Below are 18,137 nucleotides of genomic sequence, written 5' to 3' on the forward strand. Positions count from 1 at the left end.
ACACTCCGAGTACAAGCAGTTTGTAAGGCCAGGCTTCCGTCCCCATCCCATCACAGCTGCCTGTTATGGCTCTGTGTCCCCTTCCTCAGTAACCAGCCAGTATCCACCTGGCATCGGCTCTGCCCGACCTGAGGGTTAGAAGGAACAGCAGACAGGGGTCTTTGTCCTCTGGTGGCAGAAGATTGTCCAGGTTGCTGGATGAGCCCCACCCCCATATGCAAGGTGATGGCTGGCAACACAAGTTGCTGTGAGTGGCATCCGTGAGAACACTGCAGGTGTTGTGTGCCACAGCGAGAAGTTGCCAGGGGTACCCTTGTGACTTTGAGACTCAGTGTCATCATCTGGAAAGTGGGGACAACAGGTCTGTTTTGCCTGTTTAAGGAAGCTGAGGAAACAAAGAAAGAGTCAAACATGCACCTGAGAAGCCAGAAAGTGGGTGGGGATGTAGCTCAGTTGGAAGATGGTCACCTAAAATCCGTGAAGCTCTGGGTTCAAGACCCATCACCACATAAACAGGGCTTGGTGGCTTGGGCTTGCAATCCCAGCACTTGATGTAGAGATGGAGGGTCATAAGTTTAAGGTCATCCTCAACTACATAGCAAGTTCACGATCAGCATTGGAGACAGGTGACCCTGTCACAAAAAAAAAAAAAAAGAAAGAAAGAAAAGGAAAAGAAACAAAAACAAAACCAGCTCAAGATCACCTTGGTCTACAGAGCCAGTTTGAAGCCAGCCTGAACGACGTTATACTCTGTCTCAAATAAATGAACCCAAACTTAGATATTACAAAGGGGTCCAGATGACTAGTATCTAAATATTCCAAAAATAGAAACTGGGATCTGCTTGCCTCTTGTCCTAGGGTTTTATTGCTGTGAAGAGACACCATGATCATGGCAATTCTTATAAAAGAAAACATTGAACTGCGGCTTGCAGTTCAGAGGTTTAGTCCATTGTCATCATGGCGGGAAGCATGGCGGCAACACAGGCAGACATGGTGTCAGAAAGGCAGCTGAGAGTTCTACATCTGGATCCGCGGGCAGCAGGAAGGGACTATGTGACACTAAGCCTGGCTTAAGCCTCTGAGATACAGAAGATACTGGGGGTATATCACCACCCCCAGAGACACACTTCCTCCAAGAAGGCCACACCTACTCCAACAAGGCCACACCTCCTGATAGTACCACTCCCCCTCCCTATGGGCCTATGGGGCTCTTTTATTCAAACCACCACACCTTTCTTCTGTCTCTCCCCGCCCCCTTCCTTCGCCTTCTGTCTTCTGTTTGTTTATTTGTTTCTTCCTTTCTGCACACACCTTCAGGATTTCTTCCCTGTGTAAAACCCACGGCCATTGCAGGTCAGAGTGTAACTGAGGAGCTGAAGAGAGAAGGAATGGGAAGAGGGAGGAGGCAGATGTCTCAGAAGATCACTTTGAGAAAAGCTGGGATGAGCTTGGCTCGTATGGGAGTAAATCAGTGCCCCTCTCAGTGTGACACCGGCGGAAAGGTCATCCCAGGAGTCTGTGAAGTTCCGTTTTATTGGGTGTTGGGTGAGACCAGTGGGGTGGGGTGTGGATGCTGCTAACCTTTGCTGCTGCCTTACCCCCCCCCCCCCCCAGGCACTGTGGAGCCCCTGGAGAACCTGCTGATGTCCAGGGTTCTGTGTAACAGGACACAGTCACTGCTGGGAGGTGACTTCCAGGGTCTCAGCTTAGCAGCAGGCAGAGGTCACAGTCCAGCTCCTGGACAGAGATAAATCTTTCTCCAAACTTTCCAGTACCATTCCTTAGGTCACTGTGTGGTCACACATCGTCACTGGGGACTGGCTGGTGTGTGGACGCTGGATGGAGTCCTCCAGCTGAGGCTCCTGTGGGTGGCCACAGAGGCTTTTTGGAGACTCCTCTATCTTTCAGTTTCAGTAGTCTTGGTTTCCTGCACAGATAGCGTGTTCTCCTGGCTCAGAATGTATCAGCTGCAGAAGTGGGTGAACACTCCTCAGCCCCTCTCCTGAAGGAGTTACTGGTTGCACGGTCTTTGCAGAGATGTTTGAGGTATATTTAAGGACATACATATGCATATCCTTGCCCTGTAATTTCTCACGGAGGATGCTGCATGCTAAGCTCTCCGCTCTTTGCCACTCTGGCCCGCTTCTTGGGTTTTATTGCACTGATGCCCTTGGGTGTGTTGCTGTGACTGTATTTTCCTACTGTGGTGTGTGTGTGTGTGTGTGTGTGTGTGTGTGTGTGTCTGTGTGTCTGTGTGTCTGTGTGTGTCTCTGTGTGTGTCTGTATCTGTGTGTGGTGTGTATGTGTGTGTTTATGTCTGTGTGTGTGTATGTCTGTGTGTGTGTGTGTATGGGTGTGTGTGTCTCTGTGTGTGTGTATGTCTGTGTGTGTGTGTCTGTGCGTGTCTATGTGTGTGTGTCTGTGTCTGTGTGGTGTGTGTGTGTGTGTGTCTGTGTGTGTGTCTGTATCTGTGTGTGGTGTGTGTGTGTGTATGTCTGTGTGTGTGTTTCTGCATGTGTATGGGTGTGTGTGTATGTCTGTATGTGTGTATGTGTGTGTGATATGTGTGTGTGTGTGTGTCTGTATCTATGTCTCTGTGTGTGTGTATGGGTGTGTGTGTCTGTGTCTGTGTGTGTGAGATGTGTGTGTGTGTGTGTCTGTATCTATGTCTCTGTGTGTGTGTATGTGTGTGTGTGTGTGCTGATTTACTCTTATTCTTGGATGGACAGTTAGTTTGTGCCCATGTTCCTGCTGCTGTCACCAGTGCTATGGCACGTGACCTTGAATATTTGTCATGTTGAAGCTGAGCTTCTTCTCTAAAAGACACAGATAGGCATGAGGGTCAGATGAGTATGTGAGACAGGGCCCTGACCTTTCACCCCAGTTCCTCTGCCTAGCATCCATGAGTCACTCTGGTGCTTTATACCATCGCATTGGGGTTGCCAGTGTCGCCCCTTTACCCATTGGTCTTGCAAGGTTCTGTCTGTCAGAGAGGCCATGGTGGGGAGAGTCTCCTCACCTTAGTCCGTACAGCCCTGAGTTCGATCCTGTCTTCACCATGTAGAAGCTGTATAACGAGTGGTAGTGGATTTTAAACATTTTAAACAATGTTAAGTGTTTCATGTCCTCACGATTGAGTTGTCAGGAGACAGTAGGCTTCAGCCGAGTCAGGAGTGGTTCAGGTTGAAGGACAGAAATCAACTCCTGGAAGCTTGCTCTTCCCACCCCAATGATGCTTAGGCCAAGTAACCAACCATTTTCTGGAGATCCCTGACTCTCAGGCCAGGGAGGCAAAGGAGGCCAGGGTAGAAGGGATTTTTTTAGTGATATATAACTCCCGTAAAGTGGAACATTCCTGGCAATCCATGCCATGAAAGGCTGCAGTTTGATGAGGACTCATTCATAAAATCACTCCCAGAAAGTGCAGGAACTTACGGCTCTCATGGCTGGGCACAGTTCTGGATGGGAAGGCGGGGGGTGGGGGGGGGGGCGGGGGGGCTGGGATGGGAGTCTCTCCCATCTCCTTTATGTCATTGCTAGAGCTATTAATAAGGGATGCTAAGCAGCTCCTAATTTAGCTCCTCATGGGCATGAGATTTAAAACCAGCAGGACCATGAGCTGTTTGCTACTGGGGATGCAACAGGTACCTAGCTCCTGAACCATGGGGTGGCCTTCACAGCAGACAGGGTGACGGCCTCAGAGTGGACCCAAGACAAAGACAAAGTGGAGCCACCAAAGGGAGGGTGATGGCACAGGGTGGGCACCATGCGTCCTAGACATACCTACTGGGAGCTGTGCTTCCTACTACTTTGTCTCGGGTCTACTTCAGATCCTGAAGCCTCCGGAAGGCTGGTCAGGTGGAATCAGAAGGGACCTGGAGCCAGAGGCGGGGAGGGGCAAGCTTGGCAGTACTGCACCCGAGCTCTGAGAAGGCAGATTTCAGCTCCTCAGTGAAGCGTAGAACTTTCTAGTAATCGGAGCTGTCCAGAGGATCGGGACGATGTGGATTCATTCCATCGAATATCCAACAGCTGTTTACGAAGCTGCTGAGTGCTTATACTGTGCTGAACCCCAGGACGTGACAGTGAGAATAAACAGTATCATTCTTCCAGCCAAGCGGTGTCACGTGACCAGGATGGGGCAGGGAAGGTGCTAGAGAGCTGTCTCAGGATCACTTAACTTACTGAGGTTGTTCAGGGACCACTTCCTAAGGTGGGTGACCTTGAAGTGAGACCTCCGTCAGTCAGGTAAGGAAGGAAGGCCAGTCAGTGCACAGGCCTAGGAGCTGGAGAGAGCCATTTTCACTTGAAGTTACGCTGCAACGGATGGAGGCTGGAGCAGAGCAGACGTTAGCTGCTGACAAGAGCTGGTGGATGGAATTCGGCATGAGATGTTAGACAAGGAGCTACAGATGCTAATGTCTAGCTGAAGTGGAGACAGACGGTGTTATTACTTGGCCCTTTCTGCAAAGATACCGTGGTTCTGAGTGTCAGCGGAAGTCTCTGAGCTCAGCATGTTTATCTTTTTCCTTGTATGTACGAATGTGTTCATGCACATGTGTCTACATATGTGGGGGGGGGGGGGGTCGTGCATGTGGAGGCCAGAGGTCAACCTCAGTTGACTTCCTCAATCTGTCTCTACCATGTTTTTGAGACAGTCTTTCATTGAACTTGACGCTCACCAATTCAGCTGGGCTGGCTTGGCTACTGGGCTCCAGAGATCTGCCTGTCGGCTTCTCTAGATAGATCCAGGGCTTCAGACGCATGCCTCTGTACCTGGCTTTTTATATAGGTGCTGAGAATCGGACTCAGGTCTTCCTGATTACATAGCAAACACTTCCCTGACTGAGCCAGCTCCTAGGCCCTGACCTCAGCATGTCTGAGGTCAAGTTCATGCCGCTGCTTCAAAAACCAGTGGTAATGTCTTGAGCCAGGATTTCTGAGCCCTTGCTGGGACCTACTCTGCCCAACCCTTTGTAGGCTTCATCTTGTTCTGCCTCCTGACCCAGATAGACCTGTAGGTTTTCTAACACTCTGTCATTTTAACTGGCTCAGGGTCACACAGCTTGCCGGGGAGAGGCACTGAGACTCCCACCCAAGTCTGTCCAGCTGACAGCCACATGCTGACCCGCTCTGATCTACTTGGGGTCTGTCTGATGGAAGACAGGCACTGGGCACTGGTCCATCTGTCCACCCTCCATCACCACCTCTTTGGTGGCCCTGTCACACAAGCCACAAGAAGAGGCCAACTCCTTTGGGGAAGGCAAATTTTAAGAGAGAGGCAGAACTTTTTTTTTTTAAAGTCAGTGTTGAAAAAGAAAAGAAAGAAAGAGAAGGAAAAAAGAACACTTGACGAGCTTCATGTTTTGCTTGCCTCGTAGGTGGCGAGGATCAATTTCCTAAGGAAAAAAAAATCAATCAGTTGGAATGTGTCTTTCTGGAGAAAGTCTGGCATCTGTCAAACGGGGGAAAAAAACGTAGAAAAAACTCTCCTTGGGTCGTGTGCTGAGGGTTGCTGACTCAGGCCGTATGTTCCAACGTCATTAACAAGTTGAAAGCTGTTGCTCCTTGAGGGACACAGGCTGGGGGTTGGAGCAGCTCACTGGGAAAATCCTCTATAAAGCAGGGAAGGCTGGGCTGCCAGGAGCAGACCCTGGGCCTTCTGCACCCTGGAGGTTGCTGACTGCCAGGCCAGGGCTTTTATCAGGCCGCGTGGTTGGCAGGCTTGCCGCATGCGGGGACCCGATAGCAGCGTTCTGACAGGTGGCAATTCTAATTGGTAAACCATTATTCGAAGTTCAGCCATGTTTGAAGCAAGTCAGCCTAATATCTTAGGATGACTGGTAGCGATGTGAGGGAGGTCCCCTGATGTGGGTGGGGTGGGGAGAGGTGTTATTAGCTGACATTGGTGCTTGATGACAGATGGCTCCCTGGGGGCCCTAGAACGGGATGGGAGGCTGCAGTCTTCTCCGCCGGGTTTGGCTGTGACAAGTCGTTGGGAGCTACAGTCACCGGGCATTTTTCTAAAAAGCATTTTGTCAGGGCTGAGATGGAGCTAAGTTGGTAGAGTGCTTGCCTAGCATTCTGGAAGTCCTGGATCTCATCCATCCTCAGGATTGCAAGGACTGGATGTAGTGGCACAAGCCTGTAATCACAGCACCCAGGAGGTAGAGGCAGGAGGACCAGAGGTTCACAATCATCTTCAGTGACATAGTAAGTGGAGGCCAGCTTGGACTACGAGACTCTGTCTCAAAAACAAAAAAAATAAGCACAACTCCTTGGCTGAACCCAATGGAGTGTTGGGGCTTAGCATAGCCAGGTCTTTTAGCTGCGTTATATAGCCATTCACCCTCAAGCAGACCGGCATGGGACACACAGGAGATGGAGGGTCCTGGATGGGGAAGGACAGAAGTCTAGCTCCTGTTGACTATGCTTCTGTCATGTCTGGTTCCATGCTGGAACACTGAGATATTAGATAGAGACCTCCTTCTTGCCTTTGTTGGCGGGAGCTCAGTGAGCAGAATAGAGACGTCAGTGCCGTGGCCTATGGGGTCAGCCGGGTGCTAGATAGCAGGGAGGGGTCCTGGCCCAGCTTGGGGCAGGGTTGGATTATGCAGTCACGAGGAGCTTCCTGGAGGAGGTGGCCTGAAAGTGAACATGACAGGTAGACACATTTACACACACACACACTCACTCCCTACACATACAGCACAGCTCTTGGGTCTCCATGAGAGAGAAGTTTTGGGGGCTGAGTCATGGTCTTTTTTCCATTTCAGAGAAAGGAGCTGTGCATGATGTTGTCCTTGGTGGGTGATTGTCCATGGGTGAGCTGACCTGGACTGTGGCTTCTCCCATCCCCTGTCCTCATACCCCTAATGCTCCCAGTCAACGCTGTCTCTCCCTCCCTGCCTCCACTAACAAGGGATTCTTCCTGGTCCTAACTCAGGCCTTCAGATCATCCTTTGAAAATGCCATACCGAGACCTTGATGTCCTGGGTTCTCTACCCAGCCCCGAGAAGAGGAATATGAATAACAGTAGCAAGGGGGGGGAATGGGCACAGCTGGAAGCTCCTGTTGTAGGTGCTTTGCAGGCTTTCACTTACTTGGTGTTTGCAGGACATTGAGGTTGAGAAGGCTGCCCAAAGACATGCAGCTAATGAATGGCCGAGCAGGAACCCAGTACATAACAACACAGCACCACAGGGTAGCAGTCAACTAGAGTGCCCTGAAGGAAGATGAAGTGCTAGGGCCTGCTCAGAGGGTGGAAGTGAGGTGGGGTGGAACTTGCAGGCCTGGTTCCCCAGACCAGGGAGATGTTGTGTCCTTTATATCCTCCCAGCTCTGCAGGGGAACAGCTGCCTTCCTAAACGTGACTGTTCATGTCCTGAAGTCAAACATGGCCGTAGCCACTCAAAGCCAAGTCCAGATGTGCGGAGAAGAGGAGCCAGCTGACTTGGCTCTTCCTGGCTGAGGATGGTGATTACAGAGATTACTGGGGGAAACTCATCTCTAGATAGTTTTAGAGCTCCCTGGAGATTCCTAAGTCCCCCTCCACAGACACAGACACATACATACATGTCATATAGGGATTGTGACCTTGGCCATGGCAGAATTGTTCATGCTAAGCATGTCACCTCAGAATTGGCACTTGGGCCCATTTGGATGGAGGTTATTTTGTTTCTAAGCAGAATCCAATGACAACCTGGTCGGTGACTCCTGCCAGGAATGCTAATGTTGGGCTGATCAATGTGCCTTGGGGCACAGGGGGAAAGGGGGGTCATGGGAAGCTCCAGAAGCCATATGCCATGGAATTCTCGAGGCTACCCTGTGTCTGGACCCTAGGCCTTCTCTAGTCCTCACTTGGTATGGGGCCAGGAAGCATGTCTTTATTTGTCTTGACCTTTTCATGTGAAGGAATTTTATAGTTCCATTAACTAGTGAGACCATTTGCAAGCAGCCAGGCAAAATATATTACCATGAGCACCTTGGGGACTCATGGGTCGTCTTGGGTGGAATGCTAATAGAATGGAGAATTGATTCAAGGGACTCTCTACCATGAGGGGCAGCCAGTGGTCAGGAAGGCCAGTGTTGTCTCCATAGTTTGCTCCTCAGAACACATTGTCCCTGCACCAAGCTGATTTTGTGTGTGTGTGTATACATGTTTGTACGTGTTTCAGGTCTGTCTCTTTCCCTCTCTCTCCCCCTGCCGTGTGTGTGTGTGTGTGTGTGTGTGTGTGTGTGTGGTGTTTGAATGTTGTTCCCCAAGCATTGTCCACCGTGTCTTTTCTTTGACATCATCTCTCACTGGCCTGGAACTCACCAAGTAGGCTAGGCCGGCCGGCCAGGGAGCCTCAGGGATCTGCTTCTCTGCCTCCCTGTACTGGGATTACATGTGTGCCTCACCATACATGGCTTTTTAAACCTGGGGTCTTGGGTTCAAAAGCAGGTCCTCTACTGACTAAGCCATCTCTTTAGCTCCTCCCAAGCTTCATTCGAAATGAATGAACCAACCCAAAAGCTGCTGCACTGTAGCCCCCCCCCCCCCCAGAACTAGAGTGACAGCGGGTCATGCCACTAACCCCTTCGTTTCAGACATGGAAATGGAGGTCTGAGGGAGGGAGGAGCTCAGCTACGTTCTCACAGCGAGTCAGCACCAAGTCTGGGACTGCCGCTTGCTTGTCTCCACCTGAGGTCCAGGTGGCAAGGCAGCATATGGATGAGAGCAGCCCGTGGGTGACCTCAGACCCCAGCATGGCTCTGGACCAGTTAGGCTTCCAGAAAGAGATGGAGGGTGTGGTGGGGAGGGTCCCTGGGGAGAGTTTAATGATAAAGTGATGGTTTTTATGAAGGTGGGAACGGGCTGCAGAAGTAGCTCAGTGGGTAAGGTGCTTGCCTACCATACAGAGCATCCTGGACTGTATCCCTGGCTCCACGCAAACTGGGTGATGGTGTGCACTGTAACCCTAGCATTTGGGAGGTGGAAGCCGAAGGGTGAATTTAAAGGCAATCCTCTGGTACATAGTGAGTTTGAGGTCAGCCTGGAGTATGTAAGACCTCATCTGGAAACAAAAATCCAACAAAGGCAGGAGGAGGGTTAGTGGAAACCGCTGAGAACCGGTATAGCATCTATCTATCTGAGGCGCTGCCATCCCTCAGACCTGAGAACCATTCCCTAGGACCTTAGGCTCGCACGGTACAACCTCCCTTCCTGTTGTCTGCTGGTTGCTCCCACCGGCTGGACTTACCCAGGAGCCAGAGGATGAGGAGGCCTGGGACACGGGCCCTGGAGGTCAGCCCTGGGCACAGGGAAGGTGAGGGGGTCAGGAGAAGGGGTGAAGGCATTCTCTGGGGGTCAACACTGGCTTGTAGTCTGATTTTCGGGAAGGCACAGGGTCATCCTGATTGGCAGGTGAGGGGCTCCTGTCACTGACAGGTCGTGATATAGATGCAGGTGGAGGAGGAGAAAATATTCTGAGGTTGAGCTCCCTACACGTACAACACTGCGCTCACACCGCGCTCTGCTCAAGTGGAGGAGTGTGGGACCCATAAATACAGAGCACCTACTGTGTGGGGGCTCACCAAAACTGAGGAGGAAGCAGCCTGTGTCCCCCAGGGGCTGGAGACCTCAGCGGGGATCTCCCTGAGGTTAACATTTGAGGAAGTTATGAAAGTGAACTCTCCCAAGCATGCTGGGATGGCCTTAGGTTGAGATTTGTCTTAGTCAAGGGTTCCTATTGCTGTGATAAAACACCAGGACCAAAAGCAAGTTGGGGAGGAAAGGGTTTGTTCTGTTTACACTTCCACACCACTGTTCAGCGAAGGAAGTCAGGACAGGAGCTGAAACGGCAGGAACCTGGAGGCAGGAGCTGATGCAGAGGCCAAGGAGGGGTCCTGCTTACCAGCTTGCCCTCATGGCTTGCTCAGCCTGCTTTCTTATAGAATCCAGGACCACCAGCCCAGAGATGGCACCACTCGCAATGGGCAGGGCCCTCCCCTATCAATCACTAATTAAGAAAATGCCCTGCAGGCTTGCCTACAGCCTGATTTTTATGGAGGCTTTTTCTTAATTGAAGTTCCCTCCTCTCAGATGACTTTAGCTTGTGTCAAGTTGACATAAAACTATGGAGTACAAGGTTGAGATCACTCACGTGAAATCTCCAGGCCCAGCATAGAGTGGGTACTCAGAAAATGTACAAACAAAAGCGGGGCAAGAATTAGTGGAGACCCTTCCACAGGAAGTGGCAACAAATGAAAGCAGTTGTCACCTTCTTAGACCTCAGCCCAGACCCCAGACAATACACCCCACAGGCCTGTGTGACGATCCTGTGTGTGACATGATCATGGGAATGGGAGGGGTTCAGATCGTATGGTGTACGTGCACGGACATATGGGATAATCCTGTGAGTGTGGTGTGTGTGTGTGTGTGTGTGTGTGTGTGTGTGTGTGTGTGTGTGTGTGTGTGTAGATGAGAGGGGGGAGAGAGAGAGAGAGAGTGTTGTGGGGGTGTGAAGAGATTTCAGCAGCTCTTGTTTTTTGGACACTTAATATTTTCTGGGTATTCGTCTAAGTGTTTATGCATTTATTTATTTAATGGAGTGTGGTGGGGAAGAGGCATGTATGTGCCACAGTGCATTTATGGAGGCCGGAACTCGATTTATGGGAGTTGGTTTTCTCCTTCCACCATACAGGTTCCAGGAATTAAACTTACGTTGTCAGGCTTGATGGCGAGTGCCTTTATCCACTGACCCATCTCGTCAGCCCCATAACATTTCATTCAATCTTTGCAACAACTCTGAGGTGGATAACGTGGTTCTCAAGACATGGAAGGGGGTCATTAGCTTATGGTACTGGTGGAGCAGTAGTAGTTGATAAATCTCAGATTTAAACTTAGGTTATGACATTCTTTCCCACCAGGGATCTGCCAGCAGACCCCTGCAGACCACCCACCATGAACCACAATAAAGGATGGGAATGAGGGTAACTGTGTGTGTGTTGTGTGTGTGTGTGTGTCTGTGTGTGTGTGTCTGTGTGTGTGTGGTGTGTGTGTCTGTGTGTGTGTGTCTGTGTGTGTCTGTGTGTGTGGTGTGTGTGTGTATGTGTGTGTAGTGTGTGTAGTGTGTGTATGTGTGTGATGTGTGTGTATGCGTGTCTGTGTGTGTGTATATGTGTGTCTGTGTCTGTGTGTATGTGTGTGTGTCTGTGTGTGTGTAGTGTGTGTGTCTGTGTGTCCGTGTGTGGTGTGTGTGTGTGTGTGTGTGTGTGTGTGTGTGTGTATGATGAAAAAGGCTCAAGTGTCACAGGATGACGTCATGAGGCCCAAGGAAACCCTGCTAGTAGTGACAGCAAGGCTTCTCTAGCACTTGCTATGCCCTGATACTACCTTTTATCAATTCACTTGGTCCCCACAGCCTGTGAGGTCTAGCCTGCCACCATCCCCCACCGAATTGGGAGCTAACCCAGGGATAGAGGTGAGCAGAGTCACCGAATAAGACCCATGGTCAACCCCTGTGCTGCTCTGGATGCCATGTGTCCTAGCTCCAGCAACCTGCTTCTCAGCAGCAGCGTTCCCAGCATGCCAGGAGGTTGGAAGATGCTAGAAGCAAGATTGGATGTGGGGCAACAAGAGGAGGCTGAGAGAGAAGTTCAGGTTTCTTAGTAGGGCTGGAGAGGAGGAGGGCTGCCTACTCCCCTTGACTTGAGGCTGGTCCCATTGAGTCTGCATTGGGGTCCCTGCTCGTGAGCACATGGACATGGACTGGAGAGAAAGACTTGTCTAAAAGTCTCCTGTCAAGCTGCAGGCGCCAGAGAGGGAGTCAGGGATGGCAGGGTCCTAACCTGGTCCCTCCACAGGGTCAGCTATGTGGCATCTGGGGTAAAAAAAAGGGACAGTTGCTGTGCGAGTCCCAGGTTTCTATGGAGGGGCTGCTTAGTGTTGGCTCCCTTGGGACCTGGGGGTTGGAGTTCGGCTGCCATGGTATCTTAACTTCGTTAACCTTCAGGTGACTCTCCTCTCTTCCCCCAGGTGTTCAAACAGTGCCCCAAATGCCAGCTCTAGCAATCTCAGCCTCGAGTGTTTGTCATCAATATTTCAGGATTCAAACATCTGTCTAAACAACACCTATGAAATATGAACAGATTGAGGTTTTAAGAAGCAGACAGTGTGGTCTCAGTAGAAGGACAAGGAAGAGAGGGGACAGTGAGGCCTAGAGGGAACATAGGGAACTCACCCACATCCCTGGAAGTGGGTCTGGAGCTTGTTGAGTGGTTGCTTGGCATGTGTGGGTTGGGGGGGTCAGTGTTCTGAACACAGGTCTAAGCTGGGGTTTGTGGCTACAGCATGTGGGATGGTGCTTGCTGGTACTCTGGGTCTCTAGGACCCTGGAAGGGACCAAGGGAGAAGGCTGTGCACTCTTTAGCTTGCTCAGAATACACAAAGGCCATTCCTGCTGGCCAAGGAGAGGACGCAAGAGGCTAGGCAAGTGTCCCGGGTCTCTGGGATCCCAGAGATGCTGCCTGAGGCCTTGCTCTTCCCTCTTCCCTCCTTCCAGGTGGTCACAGCCCAGGTCCTCTCCCCCCTGCAGGGTGCTCAGTGTGTGGAAGCTGGCTCTGGCCTGTCTCCAGCTCTCACTAAGCCTCCCAGGGCCAGCTGTTGCACTCTGTGCTGGACCTTAAGTTCTCGCTCCTTAGCCAGAATTGGGGAGATGGTGTATCTGAGTAAAACAGGAAGTCTTACAGTCTGAGTATCCTCACCTCCCTCCACCTTCAATGGCCTCCAGGAAGCTCATGCCCGAGTTCCCTCCTGGCTGACTGATAGGTCATATCTGTCTGAGAAAATGGGTCCTTGAGCCTCAGTTTCTCCGTGCATACAATGAAGGGGCTGGATATGATTTTCTCTTTTCTCTGAGGTTTCTTCTACCCCCAACACTCTGCATGTTGAGAATTCATGGAAGGCTCCCACCACCTTGGCAGAGACCCCAGGGTCAAAGTTTGGGTTTTCTGCACTCAGGAAGCAAACAGCTGGAGGTATCCTCACTGAGCTGAGCTGACAAGCTGTGATCTAAGCAGGCCCAACTGTGCATCTCACAAGGTCCTCAGCCTGCTGGGATGGTGACAGAGGAGAAAGAGCAGCAAGGCCATCACTGGGAGCTGGCAGAGCCCAACAGGCTGACATGAGATGGGGAGCAAAAGATGGGCACCTGCTTTCCTGTGTGTTCCGGGGACACAGACCCATTTGAACCTGTTCAGAATGTCATTGGCTAGGATGACTGGCTAGGATCTTGTTAACACCCAGTGAGCAGGTCACTGTGGTTCTAAATAGAGTTGGTCCCCAGATCCAGGCTCAGCCTGGTTCCCTAGTCAGGGAACTGGGGAAGCCATATCTAGGGATCTCCAGTACTGGGGCTATGCAGGTCCTTAGCACAAACCAGGGCCTTCTCAAAAGCTGCTTGTGTAGATTACGCAGGGACAGGCTGATTAACAGACCTCTAACCTCTGGGCCACCTGAAGTGGCTCTCCCGTGTCTTCCCTGCCTGGGGGCCTAGACAGAGCTAGGGCAGTAACTATAGGAGCAGTAGCTCCAGGGCCAGCATATGCATTAGGGGAGGGCTAGAAGACCCCACACCAACTGTCACAAGGCCCATTGGCACACAAGTTAGCATCTAGGCCAAGCAGCAGGTCAGTGGCAGCCCTCCAGACTCACCCGAGGAGGCTACCTGCTCCTCAGCCCAGGCCAGAAACAGACAGCAAGATAAATTCTCTCTGCTTTCAGAGTAAAAGCCCTTTATCTCAAGCCCACCCGGGAGATTGACAGGGTTGATGATAGCTGCTGATTTCCCGAGCCTGCAAAATTAGTGGGGGTAGCATGTGGGGGTTTCTGTAATTCTTGGCTGATGGATTAGGTGGTGGGGCAGATCTCTGGGGGAGCAAAGGGTGACCTTGGAAAATGTGGATTCTATCGAAAGGAGAGAGCCATAATCTCCCTTCCTCACACTGGCTGTCAATAGACTGCTCAGTGCCGGTGCGGTGGACGGAAACTGCTCATTGCCTAGCCTGGCGGCTCCGGGGCTGTAGCATTTGACTGCGTGATAAGAAATTGCCAGGCACTTTCTAATTACAATTATCATCATCGTGGATGTCTCTCTTAATTACTTTCTTATAATTAGCTGTTGCTTTTTCCCCTCAGCATTTGTATACTTTGCAGATTTGCTGACATTTGAGAACCCCAAAATAGGGATGTTTGAGGAGGGGGCAGGAAGGTGGGGGGGCAAGAAGGTGGGGGTACAGTGTCTGCACTTGCCAGGCAGCCTGCTACATGAGGGGCTTTAGTGAGGAGAACCTGGGGCCGGCAAAAGATGGAGGGGGCAGATTTGCTGAGCAGGTGTGGCAAGAGTTTAGGAGTGTCATGGAGGGCTCTGGCCTGTGTATGAGCTCCACAAATCCAACACTGGAGCTTTTATAGTTTTAGATTTATTTTACTTCTAGTCATGTGTGCATGTGTGTATGTGAGCATATGCCTCATGGATGTGAATGCCAGTGGAGGCCAGAGGGCCTTGGGTCCCCTGGAACTAGAGTTACAATGTAGTTGTGAGTTGCCAGATGTGGATGCTGGGAATTGAACCCGGGTCCTCTGGAAGAGCAGCAAGTGCTCTTAACCTCTGAGCCATCTCTCCAGCCACCCCCTCCCCACCATCCCACTGCAGTTTTCCCTTTTTCTTTCTCCTCTCTGTTTCTCTGTCTTTGTCTCTCTCTCTCTCTCTCTCTGTCTCTGTTTCTGTCTGTCTCTGTTTCTCTCTCTCTCTGAGACAGGGTTTATCTAGGCAGCCTAGACTGGCCTCAAATTCATCTTGATCCTCTAACTTCACACTCCTGAGTCTCACAGGCATGTATCACCACATCAGCCTGTAGGAGATTATCTTTTTAAGGTAATCAGACTAGCTTCCAACTCACACTGTAGCTGAGGATGACCCTAAGCTCTTGTTCTTCCTTCCTTTACCTCCTTAGTGCTGGGATTAGTGTGTGACACCACACATGATTTATGAGGTACTGGGGATTCTGTCAGCTGAGTTACATCTCTAGCCCCTGAAGGCGATATTACCAAAATGCCAAGGCTGCCCTGTCTCAGGCTAGAGTTTAGTTTTAGGAAGTGAGGCTGAGATAGACCCTCTTGTCAGACACATTTCAAGTTAAACAACTCTAGTCTTATTAAGTTTGATTTTTATCCCCCAAGCCAAAGATACGTTTGGAGCATCCTTGGGACCAGGGACCCATGATGAAGTGGCTTCTGCTTTGTGTCCAGATGGTTGGTTCTCACTGTCTCTTTTCCTTCCCTCTCATGCCCGCAGCCCTGTGCACCGAGGAGTGTATGCATGGCCGCTGTGTTTCCCCGGATACCTGCCACTGTGAGCCTGGATGGGGAGGCCCTGACTGCTCCAGCGGTGAGTCCGGGGGCTTTGGGTACCAGTGGCCCACGGTTCTGACATAGGAAGGGGTGGTGGCATATGCAAGTTCATTCCTGTGTCTCGTGGAGATGACTTTGGATGTCAGGAAGATGCCAGATACAGTTCATGTGTGACAGCGTTTGTTGGGGTCACGGGCTCCAGCGGGATGGGGAGATGGCTCACTGGGGTCTTGAGGACTGTAAATGTAGAGAGTTGTGGGGTCATTTGTGCAGTTTTCTTTTGATGACCCACGTCTATATATGGTCTTTGAGGATTGAGATGAACTTGAGATGATGTGTGTGCCTGTGTACATACCCAGGTGGTCATTAGGCCTGGTCCTTGGCTTGGTTGGTTCAGAGATTGTTTCACAGGTGCCCATGGGTGTACAAGGGGCTGGTATGTGAGGTTGTCAGCTACCAGGATATTTCTGTGTCCCCAGTAGTAGGAGAAGGGGATAGTCCTAGGGGCAGGACACTGGTCCTATATCTCCATGCATAGAGAATGCCCATTTCTCAGACAAACCTGACTAGTAAGGAGTCAGGTACACCTGTGGATGACCCAGTGACCCACAGCAACATGAGACATTATCTTTATTGTGGCACTCGTCCCCTAGAGGAGGGATCTATCAGGCAAAGCTTAAGAAATTCACTGCCGCCAGGCGGTGGTGGCGCACGCCTTTAATCCCAGCACTCGGGAGGCAGAGCCAGGCGGATCTCTGTGAGTTCGAGGCCAGCCTGGTCTACAGAGTGAGATCCAGGAAAGGCACAAAGCTACACAGAGAAACCCTGTCTCGAAAAACCAAAAAAAAAACCCCAAAAAAAAACAAAAAAAAAAAAAGAAAGAAAGAAATTCGCTGCCAGGAGTACAGCTGGAGAGGAATCCTCCTCCACCCCTCTCCCTCTGATAGTCTCAGATGACCCCCTTCCACAGGTGCGTTCTGTAACCCGTCAATACCTGTTTAATGCTGCGGTCCTGTTGGCTTTTTCAGAGGCTTTGACTAGCCCTGGAACCCCATTTTCTCCCTGCTTTGAGCTGGGGTAGACCTTTTTATGGTGACTTGAGTGAAACCATACCTAGGCCAACCCATTAGAGGCCTAAGTCCCACTGTTTTCAAGCCTTGGGGAGCCACCCCTGTGTCCTCTGTCCCATAGGGGCTGGGATGTTGTAACACCTTCGGGTGAAACTTGCTGGGTTTTGACACACATTAGCCTCACAGTGTGTATGCCCTCTCCAGCTCTCTGCTGGGTCGGGCAAACCTCGCTGTGGTCTTTTGATAGGCAGATTTGATACATGGTACCTATGTCTTTGTCTAGCCAGGGCATGAGAAAATGCCAGCCAAAGGAAGGCATGGGATGTGTGGTTTTTGTCTAAAGTCTCGGGGACTCTCCTGGCTTGGTGGAGGGGTCCATATCTGCTTGGAGCTTCCAAGAGCCCCTCTGTGATGTGTGGGGAACCTCTAAATGACTTCACAGCCTCCTTTTCTACCCACTCCACTGCCTTAAAGAAAGGCTGTGGCTGAGAAGGAAGGCCAGACAAGGAAGAGTGACCCTGAAGGATGTGTGTGTTCGTGTTAAAACAGTTTTCTGTGGACCCGAAGTCCAGGAAGCACAATGGGAGAAATGTCCGAGGGCATGACCCCTGGCCACGTTTGGTTCAGTGTAATTTTTCTGACAGTGGGTCTTCGGGGAAGAAACATCTGACTGGAGTGGGTGACCCTTCTGGGTGACCTTGCTAGCTGCTGCTGCCACCTCTTCCCAAGAATGGGGGTGGCCCGTGAAGGAGGGGATGAGGCCTCAGTCTCTCTCAGGCTGTACGCTTAGCACAGCTGGCTCAGTGCTGCGTAGACAGGCGGGTCCTTTCGGACACTGTCTTTGTCTTGTCTGATCTGCCCTCTGGTGGCCTTTGAGGAATGGAATTCGACAGTGTGTTGAGCAGGTCTTGCACCACAGTGGGTTTACCAAACACCAGGGTTACTTCATAGAATAACACGAGGCTGATTCAACCTCCGTCTCATCACACTTGGGGGCTGGTCAAACCTAGAGCTTGCCCCCCATCCCCTAAATCCTCCTGCTAAGCTGAGAGCCACCGTCTCTGGTTCAAAGGACCTTGCTCTCTGGGACCTACTCAAAGGCATATACTACTGGAGCAAAAGAAAGTCCTAGAAGACTGGTTCTGTATGAGTCAGTTTTATTATCGCCGTGACCAAACCTGAGAGAAACAATCTGAGAGGGGATGGATTTATTTTAGCTCACTGTTCCAGAGAGTTCAACCCATGGTTGCTTGGCTAAGCATCATGGTGACTGGAGTGTGTGGAAGAGATTCTTTACCTCATGACTGACAAATAGGGAGGAAGGAAAGAGGGAGTTGGGAGGAAGAGACCAAGGACAACAGGCCTGCCATGGACTCACTCCCTGTCACTACTTCCTCCAACTAGTCCCCACTTCCTAAAGTTTCCACCAACTCTCAAAATAATGCCACTAGCTGGGAGAAGAGCCTCTCAACACATGATACTGTGGGCCACTAGCTGGGAGAAGAGCATCTCAACACATGACGCTGTGGGCTATGTTCTATGCAGTCCTCCATAGGCTTCATTTTGAGGGAAAACAGCGTTAGATAAAGAGAATTCATAGATTCTCACTTCAGAGCATTGGAAGTCTAAATGCCTGGCTGAGAGCTTTCCCATCTTTCAATCCTTCTAGA

At 50.9% G+C, this 18,137-nt stretch overlaps 1 protein-coding gene across 25 annotated transcripts in view; it reads left to right on the forward strand.

Annotated features, from left to right (window-relative positions):
* Nucleotides 1-18,137, forward strand: part of Megf11 (multiple EGF like domains 11) — a 330,509-nt gene that overhangs the window by 140,140 nt on the left and 172,232 nt on the right. For all 25 annotated transcript variants that reach the window (XR_008212813.1, XR_008212814.1, XM_052711804.1 and 22 more), the window contains one exon: nt 15,342-15,434. Coding sequence is in view for 23 of the 25 variants with exons in the window: in XM_052711804.1 (XP_052567764.1) it covers nt 15,342-15,434 (93 nt within the window). In the remaining 2 variants the exon portion in view is untranslated. The remainder of the gene's footprint in view (nt 1-15,341; nt 15,435-18,137) is intronic.

Source organism: Peromyscus californicus, unplaced genomic scaffold (assembly GCF_007827085.1).
Source record: "Peromyscus californicus insignis strain IS unplaced genomic scaffold, ASM782708v3 Scaffold_11__1_contigs__length_118956290, whole genome shotgun sequence".
Classification (NCBI taxonomy): Eukaryota; Metazoa; Chordata; class Mammalia; order Rodentia; family Cricetidae; genus Peromyscus; species Peromyscus californicus.